Genomic DNA, 23,140 nt, shown 5'->3' with positions numbered 1-23,140 from the left:
GCTCTTTGTGCTTACAATTTAGTAAAAATAAAGAATTAAAGAAAAGACCTAAATGGCTAAAATCAATAACACAAGAAACAACAGGTGCTGGCAAGGATGTGGAGAAAGGGGAAGTGTCTTATGCTGTTGGTGGGAATGCAAACTGGTACAGCTACTATGGAAAACAGTGCGAAGTCTCCTCAGAAAATTAAAAATAAAAGTACCCTACAATCTAGTAATTGCACTACTGGGCATTTACCCAAAGAATACAAAAACACTAATTCAAAGGGATACATGCACCCCAATTTTTACAGCAGTATTATTTATAATAGCCAAACTATGGAAGAAACCCAAGTACCCATCAATTGATGAATGGATGAAGAAGATATGGTATACATTAGAATATTATACAGCCATAAAAAAAGAATGAAATCTTGCCATTTGCAACAACATGGATGGAGTAGAGAGTATAACTGTAAGCAAAACAAGTCAGTAAGAGAAAGACAAATACCATATGATTTCACTCATGTGGAATTTAAGAAACAAATGAGCAAAGGAAAAAGAGAGAAACAAACCAAGAAATAGACTCTTAACTGTAGAGAACAAGCTGATGGTTACCAGAGGGAAGGGGCTTAGGGAGAGGAGAAATAGGTGATGGGGATTAAGGAGGGCACTTCTCTGATGAGTACTGGGTGATGCATGGAAGTGTTGAATCACTTGTGTTGTACAACTGAACCTAATATGACGCTGTATGTTAACTATTTGGAATTACAGTTAAAATTAAAAAATAGGGGCGCCTGGGTGGCACAGCGGTTAAGCATCTGCCTTCAGCTCAGGGTGTGATCCCGGCGTTATGGGATCGAGCCCCACATCAGGCTCCTCTGCTATGAGCCTGCTTCTTCCTCTCCCACTCCCCCTGCTTGTGTTCCCTCTCTCGCTGGCTGTCTCTATCTCTGTCGAATAAATAAATAAATCATGATCTTTTGCCACTGTTTCCATCTGAGGCCTCATCAAGAACCTTGCTCTGTTCCTCTGTGAGTTTTGTGGCCAGCCAGCCACCACTCTACACCGCTTCTCAGCTTGTCCATCTGTGTAGCTCCTTTCTGCTCTTCCTCTGCTTCCCATGCCCCTTTCCATGTAAGAACCTGTTCCTGCTTGTGCGGGAGAGGTATCCCTCAAAACCCACATGCGTGTCACCACCACCCTTTTGCAGACATGGCAGCAGGCCACTGTTTTCTAGAGAAAGCTTAGATCTTTTTATTTTTTTTAAAGATTTTATTTATTTATCAGTACATACAAAATAACTAAGATTTTCTATGATAGATGTAATCCATGCCCATGATCTTTTAAAAATCAAACAGAAATGAACAACCCAGGATGCCTGGGTGGCTCAGTTGGTTAAGCATCTGCCTTCAGCTCTGGTCATGATCTCGGAGTCCTGGGATCAAGTCCCACATGGGGCTCTTTGCTCAGTGGGGAGTCTGCTTCTCCCTCTGCCTGCTCTGCCTGTCACTCCCTCTGCTTGTGTGCTCTCTCTGACAAATAAGTAAATAACGTCTTTAAAAAAAAAAAAGAACAACCCAATTTAAAAATACATAAAAGATCTGAACAAATATGTAAATATGTTACCAAAGTAGACATACAAATGGCAAAGAGCATATGAAAAGATGCTCAATACCATACATCATTATGGAATTACAAATCAAATCAAGAAGATACCACTACACACCTGTTAGAATGGCAGAAATTCAAAACACCAGCAGTACCAATGCTGGTGGGGATGTGGAGGAACAGGAACTCTCATTCATTGCTGGTGGGGTTGCAGAATGGTAGAGCCACTTTGGAAGACAGTTTTGCTAGTTTATACAAAACTAAACACTCTTGGGTGCCTGGGTGACTCAGTCAGTTAAGCGTCTGCCTTCGGCTCAAGTCATGATCCTGGAGTCCTGAGATCGAGCCCCACATCAGGCTCCCTGCTGAGCTGGGAGCCTGCTTCTCCCTCTCCCCCTATGTGTGCTCTCTCTCTCTCTCAAATAAATAAATAAAATCTTTAAAAAACAAAAACCAAACCAAACAAACAAAAAACCTAAACACTCCTACCATATGATCCAAACTTGTGTTCCTTGTTATATACTTAAATGAGCTGAAAACTTACACCCAAACAAAAACCTGGACACAAATGTTTATAGAAGCTTTACTCACAATTGCCCAAACTTAAAAGTAACCAAGATGTTTTTCAATGAGCTGATGGATAAATAAACTATGCTACTCCCAGACAATGGAATATTATTCAGCGCTAAAAAGAAATGAACTTCAAGCCATAGAGGAACTTTAAAATGTGTATTACTTAGTGAAAAAGGCCAATCTGTAAAGGCCACATACTGTATGATTACAATTACAGGACATTCTAGAAAAGGCAAAACTGGAGACAAAACTTTTTACTGGAAACAGGAAAAAGATCGGTGGTTGCCAGAGGTTGTGGGGAAGGAGAGAGAGACGAAAGAGGTGGAGCACAGAGGATTTTTAGAAACTACTCTGTAGGATACTAAGACAGTGGATCCATGTCTTTACGCATTTGTCAAAACCCACAGAATGCACAACAGAAAGGCTAAACCCCAATGTAAACTACAGACTTTGGGTGGTAATGATGAGTTGAGACAGGTTCATCAATGGCAACAAATGGCATAAGTCTGGTGTGAGATGTAAACTGAGGGAGAGTCTGTGTGCAGGGATGGGGGTGGAGAAGAGGTATGTAGGAATCCTCTACTTTCTGCTCAGTGTTGCTATAAATCTATAGCTGCTCCCTCCAAAAAAAGTTTATTAATGAAACAAAATCAAACAGCACTGATAAACGTAAAGTAAAAAATAAGTCACCAGTCAAACCCAACCTTCTGGTCCTGCTCCTCAGGTTAAGGAAGTCCTATGTACACAAGGTTAATAACGTTAATAAAGTCCTGCGTACCTTGCTAGAGCTTCTATGTATATGCAAGATAAAAACTAGACACGATGGGTCCACAGTATCCTTTCCCCCTCCTCCTCTTTAATAACAAAACCAACTCTGGGCACACACCCAACCTACCAGTGACATACCCTCAGCCTCCTTACAGCTAGGGAGGGCCGTGCAACCAACTTCCTGACCACAGTCTATGAGCAGAAGTGATGTAAGCTCCATAAAAGGGAAGTGCTTCTTCATTTCTCTTCCTACCCTTCTCCATGGGCTGAAAGGTGGCCATCCTTTGAGCCAGCTTGAAGCATGAGAAGGAAAAGAGCCCACTCTGGCAGGGGTCTAGAAATTTTAGGACCCCTAAATGCCATCGACCCCTCTGGCAGTCTGTTGATGCTAGGGCCCCTGCTCAGAATAATATTTTTAAATGTGTAAAATAAAAGACAAGGAGTTATATTGAAATAGAGTTACCAAAATGTTTTTAAAATGTATGTTTTAGTAATATCAATGTCTCCTAAGCAATTAGTAACAAGTTCTGATTAGAATGAATTTAGTGAAATTTCAAAGTAGGATGAGCATACATATTTTGAGATATCTGGAACAACTGTAACATGATAGGAAAATATCCATGATTTCTACTTGTTACAAAGTTGTGGCTTCAGGAACACTTCTGAGGCTTGTCTCTGCTCACAATGGAAGCACACACTAAATTTCAACTAGAGGTTATAAAATAAAGATGTAGTTTTTCTTTCCATACAAATTCACAGACCCCCTGACTTATCATGCAGATGTTAGGTAGACACCCTCACTCTACCAGATGAGGAAGAAGTAAGAGAAGGAACCTGGGTCCCTGCACAACTACATGGGGAAAAGGCTGCTATGTCTGCACAACTGTGTGATAGAGGTGGAATTTCCATCTGGCTCAAGCCACTGTGTTTTGGGGTCTCTCTGTTACAGTAGCTTTACCTGAAAACACAGTAAAGAGAAGCAATATGTGAGGTGGTGACGAGTTGACTTTGGAAGCTAACTGCCTTAGTTCTTTTTTTTTTTTTTCCTTAGAGAGAGAGAGACAGAGCCCATGAGAGCAGGGTGGATAAGGGCAAAGGAAGAGGGAGAGAGAGAATTTCAAGCTGACTCTGCACTGAGCAGGGAGCCCCATGCAGGGCTTGATACTAGGACCCTGAGATCATGACCTGAGCTGAAATCAAGAGTCAGACGCTTAACCAACTGAGTCTCCCAGGTGCTCCTAACTGCCTTAGTTCTAATACGAGCTCTGCCACATCCTGCTGAGTCACTTTGAACTAATCACTTAACTTCTCTGAGTCTTAGTTTCCTTACCTGTAAAATGGGGATAATAATAATGGTACCTACCTAATAAAGTCACTGTACATATTGATACATGGAAAGTGATTAAGAAAGTGACTAAAATGCTATAAACCTTTCATACATGTAAGCTATCAGTACAATTACTATTACTATTTGACTCCTTGCTTTTCTCACCATCCATATAGGATATATAGATCTGTTTGTTTTTTTCAAAACTGCATAGTAATGTGCCAAATGAAAATGCCAAAGGAATATTTAGCCAGCCTCCAAATATAAAGTGATCATTTAGGATGTTTCTCTAAGCTTCACTTAAAAGGCTAATATATCAAGTATAGAGAAAGCTTTCTGAAACTACTCTACTTTCTTGTAAGATTTTGCAGCAATTTTAGTGAGGTCTCATTTACATTCTGTAAAAATGTACCCATTTTAAATGCACAGTTTGATGAACTCCATAATATCTTGTAAGAATAAGACTACACACATAAGACTAGCTTGAAAAGGGTAAATTACAGAAAATGCAAAGTATTGATAGTATTCCTACCACACACATATACTGTTCATTTTCTATTGATCAAGATGGTCCTATCCTGAAACAGAGCTATGGGGAGCCGCTCAACTGCCCATTTCTTCAGCGATGCCCCCAGATTTTTGTCTGGCACTACACCCCTCCAACTCTTGAGCTCTGGGAACACACCTAAGTGTTGCCAACCAGCAGCCTCTGGTCCAGTGATGGGTCAACACAGGACACAATCTGAGCCAATGAGAGGCAAAAGACTTTTGTGTTGGGGCTTCTGAAAAGGATACCCACCACTCTTTTCCCATTGGACTTGAAGTGATAAAAGGTCTACAGCTACCTCACCCATCCTGCAACCACAGAGGAAGCATGGGTCTGAGAAGGGTCAACCTGGAAGAGACAGATCAAATAAGGCTAACTAAACCCTCTATGAAGCCAGCATCGCCATTGATTGGATGGATGGATTCTTCACTTGACTGGATTCGTCACTTGACTGTGTAGTAATAAATTCTCCAGTTACTTAAGCCAATCGGATGGGTTTCTACTACTTGCCAGCACAAGAATCCTAGGCAGTACGCAAGTTGGGTGTAGAATTCCAAATTTTAGGCAATGTAAAGAAGGGAATTAAAAATCATCCCAGATGCTCCTACTACCGCCCAGGGGCAACTGTTCACTCCGTCTAGTGTTGCAGGCCAGGTTCCCTGGGAGGCAGCCTCACACAGAGCTCTATAGGCTGGGATTTTTTGGGGTGCGCTCTTAGGACTCTCCACCCCTGTAAGGAGGGACAGAAGCAGGACAGGGCAGAGGGAAAAGTCAGACTGCAAGCAATAGGGTCACAACAAACACTCAGCTGATCCCACTGGGAGTTCTGGCCCTGGGAAGACCCTTCAGAGTTGTCCCTCCTTGAGGCAGGGAGCTGCTGGCTTTTTATACTGCGTCTCCTCCCCCTCCCCACATGCAAGACTAGTCACTGGATGCAGGCCGCCCTTGGGAGGGGCAAACTTGGGCAAAACCCTTCTCTTCAGTCCAGGGCAATCTCTTTCAAGGGGGCCCCAGCTTCAAGCTGTTGGTGTTCACACATCCCATAGTCAGAAAGTGAGTTCTTTAGTCCTCAACAAGAGGGGCTGGGTGGCACAGCATAGTACCACATCTGCACGTCTCCTTTTGCTCTATTTTATTCATGTTTTTTCTTTCTCTAGAAATTTAGGTCATATTGAAATGCTGTTTTATATACTAGTATAAGCCTAGCGTTACGATCTGAGCATTTTCCAATCATTAAATATTCTTTAAATGAATTGCAAACAGAGTTAAAATTCCTTCATATAGTTACCATAAAATATTTAAACATTCTCCTACTATTGGACATTTAGAGTATTTCCAATATCTTTAATCCTTATATATAATTTCTTGTTTGCATCTCTGCAACCAGTTTTTAGGATGTATTTCTAGAAGTGGCATTAAGGGTTGAAGGATATGAGCCACCACAGCATTCTGGACAAACTGCCCTTGGAAATTTCATGTCAATTACATTCTGACCACTGCTACATTGTCTCATTAGAACTGAATGCTTTCCTATTTCAGATCTTGCCAATTGATCAAAAATGATGTCTCATTCTTGTTTGGGTTTCCTTTCCCCTATGAATGATAAGTTTGAAGATTTTAAAATATCCATTGTTTTCTGTTTGTTTTTCTTCCTAAGTAAATAGTCTGGCCATTTTGGGGGGGGGGGTGTCAGTTTTTCTGTTTTGGTATCATATTTTTTCTATTGACAATAAAATATCTGACTGGACAAGTAACTTCTCAATATGACTTTTTCCCTAAGTGTATTGGTTAAAATCACTTGATCAAGCCCTCCACCAATAAAACAATTCTTAAATCATTAAGTTAAAATGGTAACAAGCTCCTTGTTCCATTCTCTTTGTTTAATTTCATGGATTGCCTTTCAGCCAAACGTATGTCCACTTACTTGAGCAATCCAGCCCGATGGAAGACATAGAGATCCTGCTCCAGCGTACAGTTGTTGAAGGGGACAATCTTCACAAAGTTCTGGATGAGGGCAAACTCAGGTGTGAGGTGCGGCAGAGAAATGATGCAGAAGTTCTTCTCCTAACATGTTCAGTAACCAGGACACACAGGAAGAGAATCAGAAACCATTCATCACTAAACAAATTCCTGCTGTAAAGCACTACAGAAAATAGGGAGTAAAATGGGCAAAGGACAGGGTGTTCAAGTTCAACTTTCCTATAATTTGGAAAGTAATCATATGAAATTCAAGACAATAAGGAACTGTAAGCATACTGAGAAAATCTCTGCAAGTCTGGCTGAAACCTAAATAAATGAATATTGTAAGCAATAGGACCCATTTGGCATAGGTCTTTTGTGGAAGTCAGTTTTGAAAGTAAGGTCCTTTGTGCTGGCAAATTCACTTGCACCCTGAAGGCCATGAGGCAGCGTGGTGTCATAGGGAAGGCCCTAGGCTTGCTAAGTGATAGAGCACCAGCCCCGGTCCCCTTACTCTGAGATAAGAGAATGGTGCTCCAGGCCTTTTCTTCTTTAAAATCCTGTATTATACATGAATGGACGTCTGTATTTTATCATGACATGATCCCATTTAGGTGAACAGATCTAAGAATGTGTTTAACCTGGGAAGTGTGTTTAGTTAACAGGTATAAGGATCCAGATGTCCTCAGAGCTTCCACTTACCCCTGAGATCTACATTGCCCAATATGGGAACCAGCAGCCATGTCTGGACACTGGGCATTTGGGAATGTGAGTGACTGGGGAACTGAGTTTTTAATTTTATTTCATTTTAATTAATTTAAAATTTAAATATAAAAACTGATACTCAATTCAGTTATTAGAAAAGTTTTATGTTTGTTGGAACAATTTGGGTATATGAATCTACTTATTCAACTGTAAATTTTATGAAATCTAAACACAAATCAAGTATTTCTGATGAAAATGTAGTGCTTGTATTGAAATGTGCTACAGGTGTAATAATACATTTTAGATTTCAAACACTGGGAAAAATGTAAAATATCTCATTAATAACTTTTCATACTGATTACACGTTAAATGGTTAAATTTGGGGCATATTCAGTTAAACAAAATATATTATTAAAATTGATTTCACCTGTCTTTTTGCTTTTTTTTTTTTTTAATGTGGCTGCCAGAATATTTAGATTATTTATGTGGCTCGAATTTGTTGTCTATCGGACAGAGCTGTCCTAGACCATCTGTGTTCCACACATCCCACTTGACCCTCTGCCAGGTGCCTACAGGAGTGGCCTGCTCTTCCCAGAGCTAATTTGTCCCTTTGGGATCTCGCCTCCTCCTGAACCCTGTGAAGGCATTACTTGTGCTAATCCAAAACCCTGGGGATGTTTGTGCAAACCAAAGGAGTGAATCATTGTTTGACCTTATCTTCCTTCTTTCTAGCAAAATAACACAGCTCCTTTTGGGGAACTTGAAAGTCAAGTTGTTGAAATACTCAAGCTGAAAATAAGGAATGGGTGCCAAGTCTCAGTGGTCTTTCTCTGGGAGGAGGAGACTATAATGAATTGCTTTGACTCAGATTTGAAGGATTTAAGGATGAATAATAAAAGTAGTTTGTTCCCCTCTCCTCATATCCTGAAATAAAATAGAATTAAAACGTAAAAGTGTCTTTTACCTTATAAAAGCCAGCATGGTTTTGCAATGCTGAAGATCTGCCTTTACAGGGACTTCAAAGTGGGAGTGAATTTAAATGTAGGGAAAATACTTTGGGTCATCTCTGAGGGAAACTAGCTTTGTAAATCCTACTTTAGGATAATCTACATTGCTTTATGAGCTTCAAAATGCCTTAACATTAATCCCCAAAAGTTATAAAAACAATGGAGAACATTACTGCAAGGCTTCACTATATCAACTAAATGAGGAAATACAACTTATGCTCACATAGGCTTCAGGAAACATAATTAAACCATACTTGTTTTTTGCCTCAGTAGAAAGAGTATCAGGAAAAATAAGACAATAGATATTTTGCTTGTAATTAACCAACTGAAGAAGTCTAGTTATTGACTTGACTTAACTGATAGGGGAGGCATGGAAAAAGTCTTCATAAAAATCCATTTTTTCCTCAATTGCCTTTCTTTCCCACTTTCTTCCCTCCAATCAAGTGAGAAGTTGATTAGACTCTCCATCCCTTGACAACAGTGAACCAAAAATGGAGGCAGAGAACAGGAATGGAGGATGTTGTTTGCTCTGGTCTGTTTGTCTGAGGCCGATCCACCAAACCAGTCATAGTAGGTTGAATGCCTCCTCCATGTCAGGCACTGTGTCAGGTGACACCACCAGAAAATCAGCCACAAATTCCTACTTTACTACTCTCAGAAAAGCAATCTAGTGGTTTCAGAATTCTTTGAGCCAATGTAAGCTCTAAAGTAATATGGCAGTCTAATCCACTTTTGTGTCGTTTTTGACATTTTCATGTACTACCAGGATTCTATTAATTATTTGATTCTAATAAAACACTGTTAAAGCTATCCTTAAAAGAAATTAGACATTGAAAGGGAACTATTAAAACAGCCATGACGATATTTTGAAGAGTTCATGATATATCATTCAACCTTATTTTCAGAACACAGAAGCAATTCAAACCTCAACATTCATGGCAATGTACATGTTTGGACAGCAAATACGCCATTTTACTTTTCTATAACTTTTCTAGATTACAAAATCAATTATATTACTCAAAATTCAGCATGTACTTACAGGAAAAAGACTGAAGACAAAATTCATAAAGTCCAGTGATCTGTAAACAAGACAGTGAGCATTGTCACTGACCCGCAAGCAAATGCAGCATCAGTATATATTTAGAGAGATTTATGGCTCTCTTCCTGCCACGCAGTGATAGCCAACCACTAGTCAGAATTTGTGTCTACCTGAACATTAATCAAGTTGCAGAAAGTCATAAGCTTCATATTTCAGTAATAAAGTATTTTTTTATTAACTAAAGACATTATTATAGCAATTAATAACCTGTGCATTCAAAGACGCTCAATAGTCATTCTGTGACATAATCCCTCCCTTTTTTGTTAGAGCTGTCAGAGAGATGTGGGTATATTATAAGCAATCCTGATCTTTTTCTCTTTTACATGCAAAAGATTTTCTGACCACCTGTGGTTGTATAGTCACAGACAAACCATAACGGATCATCGAATTTCTGTCTGAAAATTCAAAAGTCACATTCAAAGCACAATCCTATCTGAACACACAGGGAAAAATAAATGTACACAACAAATCTAGAAGGGTTTATAGGCTTTTTAGATGTCTACGATATAACTAAAATAAAGATTTCCCTTTTCAACTTCTAAGATTTCCAAAGAAATTGAAAACATAAAAGGAAAAAAGTACAAGTAAAACATGATTCTAAGTGAGGTTGGGAGACTGGGAGTATGTTTAAATACATTCTCTAAGGCGAATGGATAAAGAAGATGTGGTCCATATATACAATAGAATATTACTCAGCCATCAGAAAGGATGAATACCCACCATTTGTATCGACATGGATGGAACTGGAGGAGATTATGCTAAGTGAAATATGTCAAGCAGAGAAAGACAATTATCATATGGTTTCACTTATATGTGGAACATAAGGAATAGCATGGAGGACATTAGGAGAGGGAGGGAAAAATGAAGGGGGGAATTCAGAGGGGGAGACGAACCATGAGAGACTATGGACTCCGGGAAACAAACTGAGGGTTTCAGAGGGGAGGAGGTGGGGGATCCAGCTAGGCCGGTGCTGGGTATTAAGGAGGGCACGTATTGCATGGTGAGCTGGGTGCTATACACAAACAATGAATCATAGAACAAAACATCAAAAACTAATGATATACTGTATGGTGACTAACATAACAATAAAATTTAAAAAAAATACATTCTCTAAGAAGGAAATATCCAGCAGTACTCTTGGTCATCTAAAGGATACTCTGAACCTTCCAGTCTATGAATTTGGGCAAAACTTTTCCTCTTCCAGATTGTTCTATGAATAAAATTGTGGAGTCAGTGGGAGTTCTAAAGGGGATGTGGAATCTAGGCATCAAGGTCAAAGGTCCGCTTCCAGACTATAGATGGCAGCAAGCACTGAACACGTGGGGATAGGAAGTGGGGTGACTGAGTGGTCTGGTGGGTGCCCAGGCTTTGTCTGACACCTTGCCTCCTCCTTCTAGCAGCTGCCCTGGATTGTTGTTTGGTGTTCTACTGGCCCCCTTCTCAGATTACATTTGGGTGAGGCTTCAGGCCCAAATTTGGGATGTGGGGAGAGAATGAGGCAAAGGACTAAGCTGTCATCATGTGCTGGCCTGGCCCCATCCATCAGCTCAGGAATGAGCACACAGTCTGATCAGGTCCGATGGGGCTTGAGCTAGAAAGCCAGGCTCAAAGTCCTTCTCACTAGCTTCTGGTACAGAGCCTGAGCCCACTGTCCATTTGGGACTGTCATTTGTCTGAGAATGGGGCCAGTGGCAGGGAACCAGAGGCAGGACCCAGAGAGAGAAACTTGGAATTTGATGGGGTTATCTTGAATCAAGCCACATTGAAAATCAGTCCCACCAGTGGACTTATCCTTTGTGATATGAAGCAATTATTCCACTTTTCAAAAACCAGTTTGGGTTGGATTTTCTGATACTTGCAACCAAAAGACTCCAGACAAGCAACCACCTAAATCCGAAGCCTCCCCCTACCCAAATGCAAACTTTAGAGAATGGAGAGCAGCACTAGTTACATAAGTGATGATTTTCCAGATCCCCAACTGTTACAGAGGTGAGCCAAAACCTGGGCAGTCCGGTTCTGTGGCCCTTGCCCAAATTTTATGGTCTGAAACCTCTGGGACTGGGCCCCAGAATTCCATGCTTAAAAAACAAAACAAACAAAAACAAAAACAAAACAGGATTAGGATGTGAGGCCAGGTTTAGATACCATGAGCTCCATAAGATTAAAATGTGAGGCCACCAATGCCATAAGAAAAGTCTTACCATAATAGACAACCTGGGATCAGTACTTGCCTTGCTTCGTATTTCTCCTCAATACAAAAGAGCTGAATACAAAAAGCAGCTGAGGCTCCCTTGTAGATGGGGCGGAAGTCACTGGTCTGCTCGGGCAGCGAAACGGACGCCAAGCTCAGACAGCTGACAGAGCCATTTGTATCACCCATAGTGGACTGCTGACTGAGGTTTTCTATGTCCTACAGCAAGGAGACAGGAGGAACTGAGTGGGAATCCTATTCATTTTCTGCAATTTAATGGGCTACTGGTTGCATCCTCTCTACATTATACGGTCTCCCTAGGACAGATGTGACAGTCTCACCTGAAACAAATCATCCTGAGCCAGGCCTAGTTTTAATGAGATGTTCTTTTTTTTTTTTTTTTAAGATTTAATTTATTTATTTGACAGAGAGAGGGAACACAAGCAGGGGGAGTGTGAGAGGGAGAAGCAGGCTTCCCACCGAGCAGGGAGCCTGATGCAGGGCTCGATCCCAGGACCCTGGGATCATGACCTGAGCCGAAGGCAGGCGCTTAACGACTGAACCACCCAGGCGCCCCTTAATGAGATGTTCTTAATGAGATATTCAAGATTTATAAAGGGACTGAAAGAAGTCCTCACGTGAAGTTCAGAAAATGAATGGTTTCCGTTGGTCTTTCACATAGGATCCATATTTCAACTGCAACACTGGTAGAAGTTAGAGTGTGGTAGTAGTATATACCTATCAATTCCATAAGCAAAATACCTGTCTCCCAAAGTGTTTTCATTGTGATTTTGTGCTACAAGAATTTTTGGATCTTGGGACTGTTTGGGCAGTTTGGTGATGAGGTGGAGCTCAGGGGGTCCAACCGGCGGGAGCCACCCAGAAAGCTACTGTTAGACCTTCCCGTTTCATTTCAGGGGCATCTAAGAAGATGTTATAGCTCAGTTAGAGGAAAATGATTCATTCTGAGATCCTTCCCAGTGTTCTTTTAAATCAAAGTAATACAGCAAACATTAAAATAATATCAACACTAAAACCTTATGAAGAAAATCAGGAGTCCCCTGTCCCTCCAATTCCTCTTCCCATTGGCTAGCCCTTTCAACTTTCTCATTTCTTTGGTATTTACCTCCATGTCTCTGAATATGTGCTCAATCTCTTGGAGACTGTGATAGGCAGAACAGTGGTCCCTGCAGACTGTACATGGCCCAATCCCCAGGACCTGTGCATTTTACAGAGCAACAGGGGCTTTGCAGAGGTCATTAAGTGAAGATTTTAAGACAAGGACATTATCTTGGATTATCTAGGGTAGGCCCAATATAATCAGAAGGATCCTTATAAAAAAGAGGCAAGGGGTGCCTGTGTGGCTCAGTCAGTTAAGTGGCTGCCTTCGACTCAGGTCGTGACCCCAGGGGTCGGTTAAGTGGCTGCCTTCGACTCAGGTCATGATCCCAGGGTCCTGGGATGGAGCCCCAAATTGGGTTCCCGGCTCAGCGGGGAGCCTGCTTCTTCCTCTCCCTCTGCCCGCCACTTGTGCTTGCTCTCTCTAGTACTCTCTCTCTGTCAAATAAATAAATTAAATCTTAAAAATAAAGAAAGAAAGAAAGAAGCAGTAGGGTCTGAGTCAAGAGACTGGAAGATACTATGCTACCAGCTTTGAAGATGGAAGAAGGTACCACATGCCAAGGAATGCAAGTGGCTTCCAGAAGCTGACAAAGGTAGGGGCGCCTGGGTGGCACAGCGGTTGGGCGTCTGCCTTCGGCTCAGGGCGTGATTCCAGTGTTATGGGATCGAGCCCCACATCAGGCTCCTCCGTTATGAGCCTGCTTCTTCCTCTCCCACTCCCCCTGCTTGTGTTCCCTCTCTCGCTGGCTGTCTCTATCTCTGTCAAATAAATAAATAAAATCTTAAAAAAAAAAAAAAAAAAAAGAAGCTGACAAAGGCAAAGGGAGGGATTCTCCCCTAGAGCCTCCAAAAGGAACAGAGTCCTGCCGGCACCTGGATCTTAGCACTAGTTTGGGGTTTCTTTTTTTTTTTTTTTTTTAAGATTTTATTTATTTATTTGACAGAGAGAGACAGCCAGCAAGAGAGGGAACACAAGCAGGGGGAGTGGGAGAGGAAGAAGCAGGCTCCCAGTGGAAGGGCCTGATGTGGGGCTCGATCCCAGAACACTGGGATCACGGCCTGAGCCGAAGGCAGAGGCTTAATGACTGCGCCACCCAGGCACCCCTAGTTTGGGGTTTCTGACTTCCAGAACTGTATAATAATACATTTATGTTGTTTTAAGCCACTAAGTTCATGGTAATTTGTTACCATAGTGATAAAAAACTAATACAAAGACCTGGCTTCTGGCATTTGGAGAACACGGTGGGAGGAGAGGACAGGGGTTTCTCCATTTGAAATGGAGAGTTCCACTTGTCTGTTCTGTCTTTCCCCATTACACAGCCTCACACAGTGCGGGCTGAACCTGAATTTGGAGCTGCTTCCATCCCATCCATCCAAAAAACGGTCATCTAGTTGTTACGCTTGAGTATGGCGGACAAGCCAGGTGCTGTCTGTAGGGACTCTAGTGTCCCCAGCACTGCATAGCAGACTGTCAGACCCCTCACTTCAGCCTGGTCCTCGCCTTGCCTTCCAGAAGCCCAGGCCCTGGGCCTTTTGTGGACACAGAAGGAGAAGTCACCTGCTTTCTGCTAGTCCCTCCCCTCACAGTGGTGCTGGACCTTCTCCTTTCTCCGCCGTGTTAAGCCAGTGTAAACTCCTCCATCGATTTTCTTCATTCTCAACATTTTGAAAGGGCTCACCTTCCAATATCTCCTCTCTTAGTCTTGTTGTTTTTGTGGATTTGTGCCCTTCTTATTGCTTTACTGTCATTTCCGTGGTTTTTTCCAGAAGGGAAAGGAGATAAACATAGGACATCAATCCACCTTGTTGACCCGGATGCCCTCTGGGGGTCCAGTATGTCTAATGCAGCAGGGAACATCCTGTCCCCTCCTCCACATCCACATTCTGGTTTGGGCCCCTACAGGCATAGCTACCTCTTAGAAATAGAGCATGCCTCACCCTCTGCTCCCTGCCTCATTCTCTCCTCCCCGGAGCCTGAGGAGTCAGTGCCCTGGCATGGGTGTCCCCAGAAGCAAACTCTGAGCTAAGTTTATTTGGGGAGTGATGCCAGGAAATTCTGCAAGGAGAGTGGGGAAGAGAGGCAAGGAAGGGAAAGACACCAATGCAGAATGTCCCACTCAATCTCACTGAGATCCTTAGGAGACTCCAGAGAATACATCTCAGAGCTGTCCCACCCAAGAGGTAAAGAAACTGGGGTACTGATTCTCCAACTACTTTCAGCAATTGTCAGATGGCTGCTTCCCAAAGATTCTGACCCGCCTGCAGGCACAGTGCCAGAGAAAGACCAGGAACCTGAAGTCCTTGTCCTCAGGTGCTGAGGAATGAGCAGTGCCAGAAGGACACAGGCAGGGTCCCCCGGCAGGTGCTAAAGTAAGATTCGGAAAATGGACCCTGGCCTGCCTGATGCACTCTCTTCCTAGCAGCACATCCTGCTCCTGACTGCATGCATTCTCCTGTCCTCCACACACTTAGCCCAGGAGGGCAGACCCTGCTCCAACGGTGAAGTCTGCCTCCAGCCAGGTGTGTACACTGAATTCAGCAGGCGGAACTAGGAAATCCACTTGTTACAGGTCCAAGCTTTGTTCTCCAGTTCAGTGTTAGCCAAAATCAAGTGGCACCTTTATCTCTAGCTGACTTCTGTGTAGGCTTCTTAATTGTTCAGAATCTGGAGAAGAAAGGGGTACCAAAATTTGGCCCTCTCTCAGAATTCTGATGTCTGGGATTAGTGTTGCATTAACATGGTCCTCCCAGGACCTCCATGGAGATGACCTGACTTCCTGTTCCTTCAAGGGCTCTCCAGACTTCTCAGCTTGACTCATGAGTCTAGAAGAGGTGATGGGGAATCCACTGAAAGCTCAGAACTGGGCTCACCACTGGGGCATGAGACCGTCTGATCATGTGAATGTCCCACTTAAAACTTTCAAAGCCTTCCTCTGCTCCTTAGGAAAAATTCAAAATCCCAAGCAGAGTCCACAGAACCCTGCCAAACGACCTGAATCCTTGGGTTTCTAGCAGGAAACAGAGGGCACACTCCAGTGCAGCAGACCAAGGAGGTTCAACAAAGGACCACATGTGAAAGTGTGGGCAGGGAGAAGGGAAACCAACAAAGGAAGAAGAAGTGCCCCAGGGGTGGCAGCTGGAGGAAGATGCTACCACCCCTTGGCCTGAATCCATAACAGTATAACTTCTAGGACCAAGCTGTACAAGGGATAACAAATAAAGGATTTCTCAGTGGAGGAAGACCTCATCGAGGAAGGCTTTGTGGAGTGAGTGCTAAAGAAGGTGGCAGCTCTGAGCTGGTAGAGAGAGGCGGGGAAGCCTGGAGGAGGAACGAGCACGCCAGCACTCAGTGGAGAGCAGTGAACCTCTCCAGCACAAAGACCCTACCTCCATTTCACTAGCGTTTTCGCTATGGACTGCTGACAAAAGTCCCTCAGCTGTGGCTCCTTCTGTGATTCTCGCCTGCAAATGACAAAGGCAAGACATTTAAGCAACACCTACTACAGTGGTTCAGAGCCCCAGTTCTGGAACCAAATGCCTTGGGTTCAGATCCTGGCTCCATGGCTTACTGGCTTGGGAAAGTCATGGAGTCTCCGTGGCCTCATCTCTAAAAGGGGCTAAAAGCAGCACCTGCCTGACCAGGTTGTTAGGAGAATAAAATAAGGACAGGTAGAGAGAGAGATGCTAGCACAGTGCTGGCTCCTCCTTGTTCTCCGTAGACGTTAGTTATTACTTCGTTATTCTTATTCTTCTGTGCAACTTGAAAGCTGCACTAAGTTTCTTCCAGCTGCTTTATTGACGTATAATTAACAGTAAACTTACATATTTGAAGTATACCTTTTGAAAAGTTTTAACCTATGTATGCACCCATAAAAATATCACGATAATAAAAATAATGAGCACATACATCACTCCCCAAAGCTTTTGTGTTTCTAGGTGCTCTTCCCTCCCATCCTGTGCCACTCGGCCAACCACAGACAAACGATTATCTGCTTTTGTCACTCTAGGTTATAGGCTGAGTCTATTTCTGGATCTTCTGTTCCCTTGGCATCGTTATCACAGGGGCTTAATGACAAGAACTATATAGTAGACCTTGAAATAAGTAGTATTAGTCCAACAACTGTTCTGTTCCAAAGTTGTTTTGGCTATTCTAGGTCCTTTCCATTTTCCATATGAATTTTGGAATTAATTTTTCAATTTCTAGAAAAATTCCTCCTGAAATTTTGACTGGGAATGCATTGATCAATTGGGGAAGAATTGACACCTTGACAATATCAAGTCTTTGAAACCAGGAACATGGGATAGCTCTCCATTTATTTAGGTCTTATTTCATTTCTCTCAGCAATTTTTTGTGGTTTTCAGTGTACAAGTCTTGAACATCTTTTGTCAGATTTATCTCTTAGTATTTTGTATATTTGTACTAGAGTAAATGGAGTTTATTTCAATTTCTGGTTATTAATTGCTATTACGTAGAAATAAAATTGAACTTTGCATATGAATTTTGTATATATTTAGCAACATGCTAAATTATTTACTAGTTCTAGTAGCTCTTTTGTAGATTCTAGATGATTATGTTCTATCTACAAATAAAGGACAGTTTTAATTCTTTCTTTCCCATCTGGATGTCTTTTATTTCTGTTATCTTTTTCTGCTGGCTTGAACTTCCAGTATAATTTTGAATAGAAGAGGTGAGAGCAGACATTCTTGCATTGTTCCTGACCATGGTGGAAAAGTATTCAGTCTTCTACCATTAAGTATGATGTTAGTTACAAAAATAGCCTCTATCAAACTGAAGAAGTTCTTTCTGATTCCTAATTTTCTGAGAGTTTTAATGAGGGATGAACATGGAATTTTCAGATGCCTTCCTTGCATTTTTAAAAGAAACATTAGGTAATCTTTTTTAGCTTGTTAATATGGTGAATTACATTGATTTTTTAAAAGTAGGTTCCATGCCCAGTGTGAAACCCAACATGTGGCTTAAACTCACAACCCAGAGATCAAGACAGGAGCTGAGATCAAGAGTTAGCATGCTTAGCTGACTGAGCCACCCAGGTGCCCTTGATTGATTTTTTATGTTAAACCAACCTTGCATTTCCAAGAATAAACCCTACTTGGTCAAGATGCACTATCCTTTTTATAATATTGATTCAAATTGCTAAAACTTTTATTAGGATTTTTCCATCGATGTTCGTGAGAGATACTAACCTGGAGTTTTATCTTCTTATAATCTCTTTTGTTGTGAGAAGACATACTTTAGATGACTTAAATCCTTTTAAATTTATTGAGATTTATTTTGTGGCCCGGGATATGGTATACTTTGGTAAAAGTTCCATGTGCACAGGAGAAGAATGTGTATTCTGCCATTTTGTGGGTAGAGTTATTAAGTGTCAGCTCAAAGTTGTTGGTAGTGTTCTCAGAATCTATATTCTTACCAATTTTCTACTTCTTCCATCAATTATTAAGAGAGGGATATTGAAATCTCTAAATATGGTCATTTGTTTGTATTTGCAGTTCTATCAGTTTTTGCTTCATGTGTTTTGAAATTCTAGATGCGTAAGTATTTAGGATTGTCATGTTCTCTTGATCTATGTTACTTCTAGTAATATTCTCTGTTCTGAAGTCCACTTTGTCTGAAATGAACAAAGCTACCCCAGCTTTCTTTTGATTAGTGTTAACACACTGTATCTTTTTGTATCTTTTTAATTTGAACCTATTGTATCTTTGTATTTAAAGTGCATTTTTGGGGTCCCTGGGTGGCTCAGTTGGTTAAGTGTCTGACTTCCACTCAGGTCATGATCTCAGCATCCTGGGATCGAGCCCTGAGTCAGCCTACACACTCAGTGAGTAGTCAGCTTCACCCTCTTCCTCTACCTCTGCCCCTCTCCACACTTGTGCTATCTTTCTCTCAAATAAAAAATAAAATCTTTTTTAAAAAGTGCATTTTTGTAGTCTCCATATAATTGAGTCTTGCTTTTTCATCCAACCTATCTTGGCCTTATATGATCTTTGACTGGGATATTCAATGTATATTACATTTAATGTAATTATCAATATACGTGTAATTATACATGATTGATATACATAATTGATAATGTGATTATCAATATATCGATATAGGTTTAAGTCTGCCATCCTATTTGTTTTATATTTGTCCCTCTGTTCTTTATACTCCCTTTCCATCTTTTTGCCTTCTTTTGGATTAGTTGTATATATTTTTTAAAAGATTTTATTTTTAAGTAATCTCTATACCCAACATGGGGCTTGAACTCACAACCCCAAGATCAAGAGTCACATGCTCTACCAACTGAGCCAGCCAGGTGCCCCAGTTATATATTTTTATGGTTCCACTTTCTTCTGTAGGTTTATTAAGTATAACTCTCCGAATTTGATTTGTAACTTCAATATTTTTTAGAGTTTCTGAGATACATCTTTAACTTATCACATCTATCTTCAGGTGATATTATACCACGTCAGGTATGGTAGAAGAGCCTTCAAGTACTATATTTACATTTCTCCCCTCCTGGTTTTTGTACTATTTTTGCCATACATTTCATTTTAACATCTGCTACAAGCACCGCATTATGTTCTTTTTATTTTACTTAAGCAATCAATTATCTTTTAAAGAGATATAAATAATAAGAACAAAATCTTACATGTGTACCCATCCCGTTACTGTTTCCAGCACTCCTCACTCCTCTGTGTAGATACAGAGTTCCATCTGGTATCATTTCTCTTCTGTCTGAAGGACTTCAACATTTCTTGTAGTATGTGTCTGCTGGTAATGAATTCGTCCACATTTTGTGTGTAGATGAAAATTTTACTTTCATTTTTGAAAGATAATTGGTGGGTATAAAATTCTAGGTTGACAGTTTATTTTCTGCCAGGTCTTTAAAGCTGTGACTGCAATGTCTTGCTGCTTGCATTGTTTCCAACATGAAATCTGCTGCAACCATTATCTTTGTTCCTCTCTTCCCAGCTTGCCTTTCCCCCTCTTCTGGATGCTTTTAAAAGTTTCTCTTTATCACTGGTTTTCCACTATTTGATTATGATGGGCTTTGATACAGTTGTCTTTGTGTTTCTTGTGCTTGCTTTTTATTGAGCTTGTGTCTGTGTGTTTACTGTTTTCATAAAATCTAGAATTTGTTTAGTCATCATTTCTTCAAATATTTTTTCTATTTCAACCTCTCCCTCCTCTTCTTTATGAACTTCACCTGCACACATATTAGCTACTTGATATTATCCCACAGCTCACTGATACAATGATCTTTTTTATTTTTTAATTCTCATTTGTATTTCAAGTTTACTAACTTTTCTTTCTGCGATGTTTAATCTATGGTTAATCCTTCCATGTATTTTTCATCTCATGAATTGTGGTTTTTATGTTTAGAGGTTTTAGTTTTTATATCTTCCATGTCTCTCTTTGAACTTTGGAACTTACATAGTTACAGTAACTGTTTTAATGTTCTTGTTCACTAATTCTAATTTCTGCCTCAGATCTACGGTGGTTTCAACTGGTTATCTCCACCTTATGAATCATTCATTCTCAGTTTTTTGAGGGCCAGTAATATCTTCTTTGATTCCAAACATTGTAATTTAACCTAGTTGGGTGCTAGTTAATTTTGCACTCCTAAACACATTCTCGAACTTTGTTCTGGGACTCAGTCACTTGGGAGCTGTTTGATCCTTCTGGTTCTGCTCTACAAATATGTTAGACATGACTGATGCAGTGCTCTCTCTAGAGCTGATTATTCCCACTACTGATGCAAGACTCTTCGTGCACTCTTCCAGTGCCTTGTGAGTCATAAGGTTCTCCAGTCTGGCTGATGGGAACAGGCACTGGTTCCAGCTTTGGATGAGCACTGGGCACTGTGAACTGGATTCCTTTTGGGAGGTTCTTTCCTCAGCCTGACCTTCACTATTTTCTCACGTGCCTGTGCTGATCAGTCTTCAGCTGAACATTCAGGAGCGGCCCTCTGCTGGTGTCTAACATCTCTCTCTGAGCAGCTCTCTCCTCTCTGGTACTCTCTCCTGCAAACCTTAGCAGCTTTAGTCTCCACGGACTTACAGATCTGCCTCCTCAACTCTGGGAGTCCACTGGGTTCCCACTGGGGTCTCTTGCCCCATGCCATGGCCTGAAATTCTCTCAAGATAGGAGACCAGGGCAATCAGAAGACTTGCCTAGCTTGTTTCCCATCTCTCAGGCATCTCTCTCCTTGGTTATCTGATAAGTAGTGTCTTAAAAACTGTTATCTCATATACTTTGGCCACTGTTTGGTTTTTCAGGCAGGAGAATAAATCTAGTCTCTTTTTACTCTACCTTTGCCAAAAGCAAAAGACCTTAGCACTAAGTTTTCCTTTTTCATTAATTCCATTCATCAGTTTCCTTTTCCACAACCTAATCCATGTCATACAACACTCTTTAAAAAGTCCCCTCCTCCGGGATGCTTCCCATCCTCCTTTCTGCATACTGAATTAGGGTTCTCCTCTCCCATACCAAGTCACTACCTCTTGAAGTCTGGGGCTGTATTTTGGTCTCATGAGTACCCTCAGACACAGCAGAGTGCCTGGCCATTGGGTATGCCCAGTCTCATGCAGAGACTAAATCAGCACTTGAAATATAATAGCCAACCAGCTACAGGTTGGATCCTTTTGTGGCTTGGGGCATAAGAATGCATTTTCCATAGAGACAGTATGGAAATATGGGAGGACAAGCCAGGTGGCCTAGTGCTAAGATAAATGTCCTCCCTCCATCCTCCTTTTCCAAGGTTTTCTTCGCATGAGTTGATGGGCAAGGAGGAACAATGTTTTGCCCAAGGTTGAAAAGGAGGGGGAAAAAAACAGTTAGAGGCTAGAGTCTTAGAAGCAATGACTCAGCACCTGCTCCCCATCCTGGGCTCAGGGAGGGGTTCTGAGCCCAGCTGGATGGAGAAGTCAGGCAGAGCAGAAGCTGAAGGAGGTGTGTAGGGAATCACACCTTGGGATTCTGGCCACACGCAGTGCTGATGTAGGACCAGGCCAAAAACATTAGCCTAGAAGTGAGCCCATTTTCCTTCACCACCCCCTAGGTGAGGCCTTGTTCCTGAGGACACAAGAGACATGTTCCAAGGTCCTGCAGGAGTATGTGAGCACCCAGAGCCCAGTAAATTTGGGCATTTATATTACTGAAAACCCATCAGTGGTCAGAAGTTGGCAGAGCTGGAACAAATAGCTGGATCTGTCGGCTTGTCTGCCAAATCCTACGTAATCTATTACATGGCTGACTGTGGCCTCCTTTGCTGTGGATTTACCCCTTCTTTAGGTGAGGGCAGCAACAGCACATGCAGAGATCTGACAGCAGGAGGGTGCTGGGGGGGGGGGGGGGCTCCTGCTGAGGCCAGGCAAAGACAAGCGGAGCCAGCGGCTCTCCAGGAAGCTGTGGAGGGCATCTCTATAGCTTCCAAAGCCCAATCAGGCAGGAAGGAAAACAGAGCCTCATGTGAGTATGTGGGCAGCGTGTAGGTGTCTCCAGTATGTCTGGATTTTCTACCTGGCTTTAAATGAGCAGCTTTATCTGCCTTAGCCTCCTGAAATTAGGGAACGGGTGAGAAGGAAGGAAAAGAAGGAATGAAACGCCATTCTGACCTGTATTCTTGAAGCTAGCGAAGCTTCTCTAATTTGTCTATTACAAACACGCACTCAGGTTTCCTCCCAGCCTGATGTCTCCCCAGTCTTAGTGCTAGAGAGGCCTTTTCTACAGTAGGCATCAGAACTCAGTCGTGAGCCAGCACCCCCAACACAAGCAGCCCCCATGCCCGGCCCAGGGCCCCACGCATGGGTGAGTGACCTCTGTTACCTGAATGCCTTCCATGGCCTCTGGAGAGACAGGTTCCCGTGGCTCCTCAACTATTTTCGGGGAACTGTGGTTGCAAGTACCAAGCTCAGCATCTTTGAGAAAGAGAGAGTGGCATAAGGACAGAAAATAGATGATAAATATCTGCAGAGCTATGGGACACTGGAGACAGCATGGTAACCAATATGTTTCTCACCTGCAGCACATCTGAAGAACTGTAGAGCAGAGGGCAGTACCACGAGGTGGGGAGTCCACCCCAATTCTGACCTCTCAGTGCCCTCATGCATGTGATGGAGATAAAATGATATCTGCCCCTATAGAGTTATGGGGAAAACAGGATGCCAGCGATGGGCTGGAGCCTAGTTCTGGCCCACAGGGGGCCCTAACCCTCTGTGGTTCCTGAGCCAGTGCTCCTTTCATAGG

At 42.0% G+C, this 23,140-nt stretch overlaps 1 protein-coding gene across 1 annotated transcript in view; it reads right to left on the bottom strand.

Annotated features, from left to right (window-relative positions):
- Nucleotides 1–23,140, bottom strand: part of CFAP61 (cilia and flagella associated protein 61) — a 285,814-nt gene that overhangs the window by 185,990 nt on the left and 76,684 nt on the right. The window contains exons 8-12 of the mRNA XM_057312694.1: nucleotides 22,721–22,812; nucleotides 16,276–16,350; nucleotides 11,807–11,985; nucleotides 9,516–9,555; nucleotides 6,730–6,869 (exon numbers count right to left, since the gene is read on the bottom strand). Of these exons, the coding sequence (XP_057168677.1) occupies nucleotides 6,730–6,869; nucleotides 9,516–9,555; nucleotides 11,807–11,985; nucleotides 16,276–16,350; nucleotides 22,721–22,812 (526 nt within the window). The remainder of the gene's footprint in view (nucleotides 1–6,729; nucleotides 6,870–9,515; nucleotides 9,556–11,806; nucleotides 11,986–16,275; nucleotides 16,351–22,720; nucleotides 22,813–23,140) is intronic.

The sequence above is a fragment of the Ursus arctos genome, unplaced genomic scaffold (assembly GCF_023065955.2).
Source record: "Ursus arctos isolate Adak ecotype North America unplaced genomic scaffold, UrsArc2.0 scaffold_16, whole genome shotgun sequence".
Taxonomy (NCBI): Eukaryota; Metazoa; Chordata; class Mammalia; order Carnivora; family Ursidae; genus Ursus; species Ursus arctos.
Note: the sequence above shows the minus strand (reverse complement) of the source record. Positions and strands in the feature narration are given on the sequence as shown.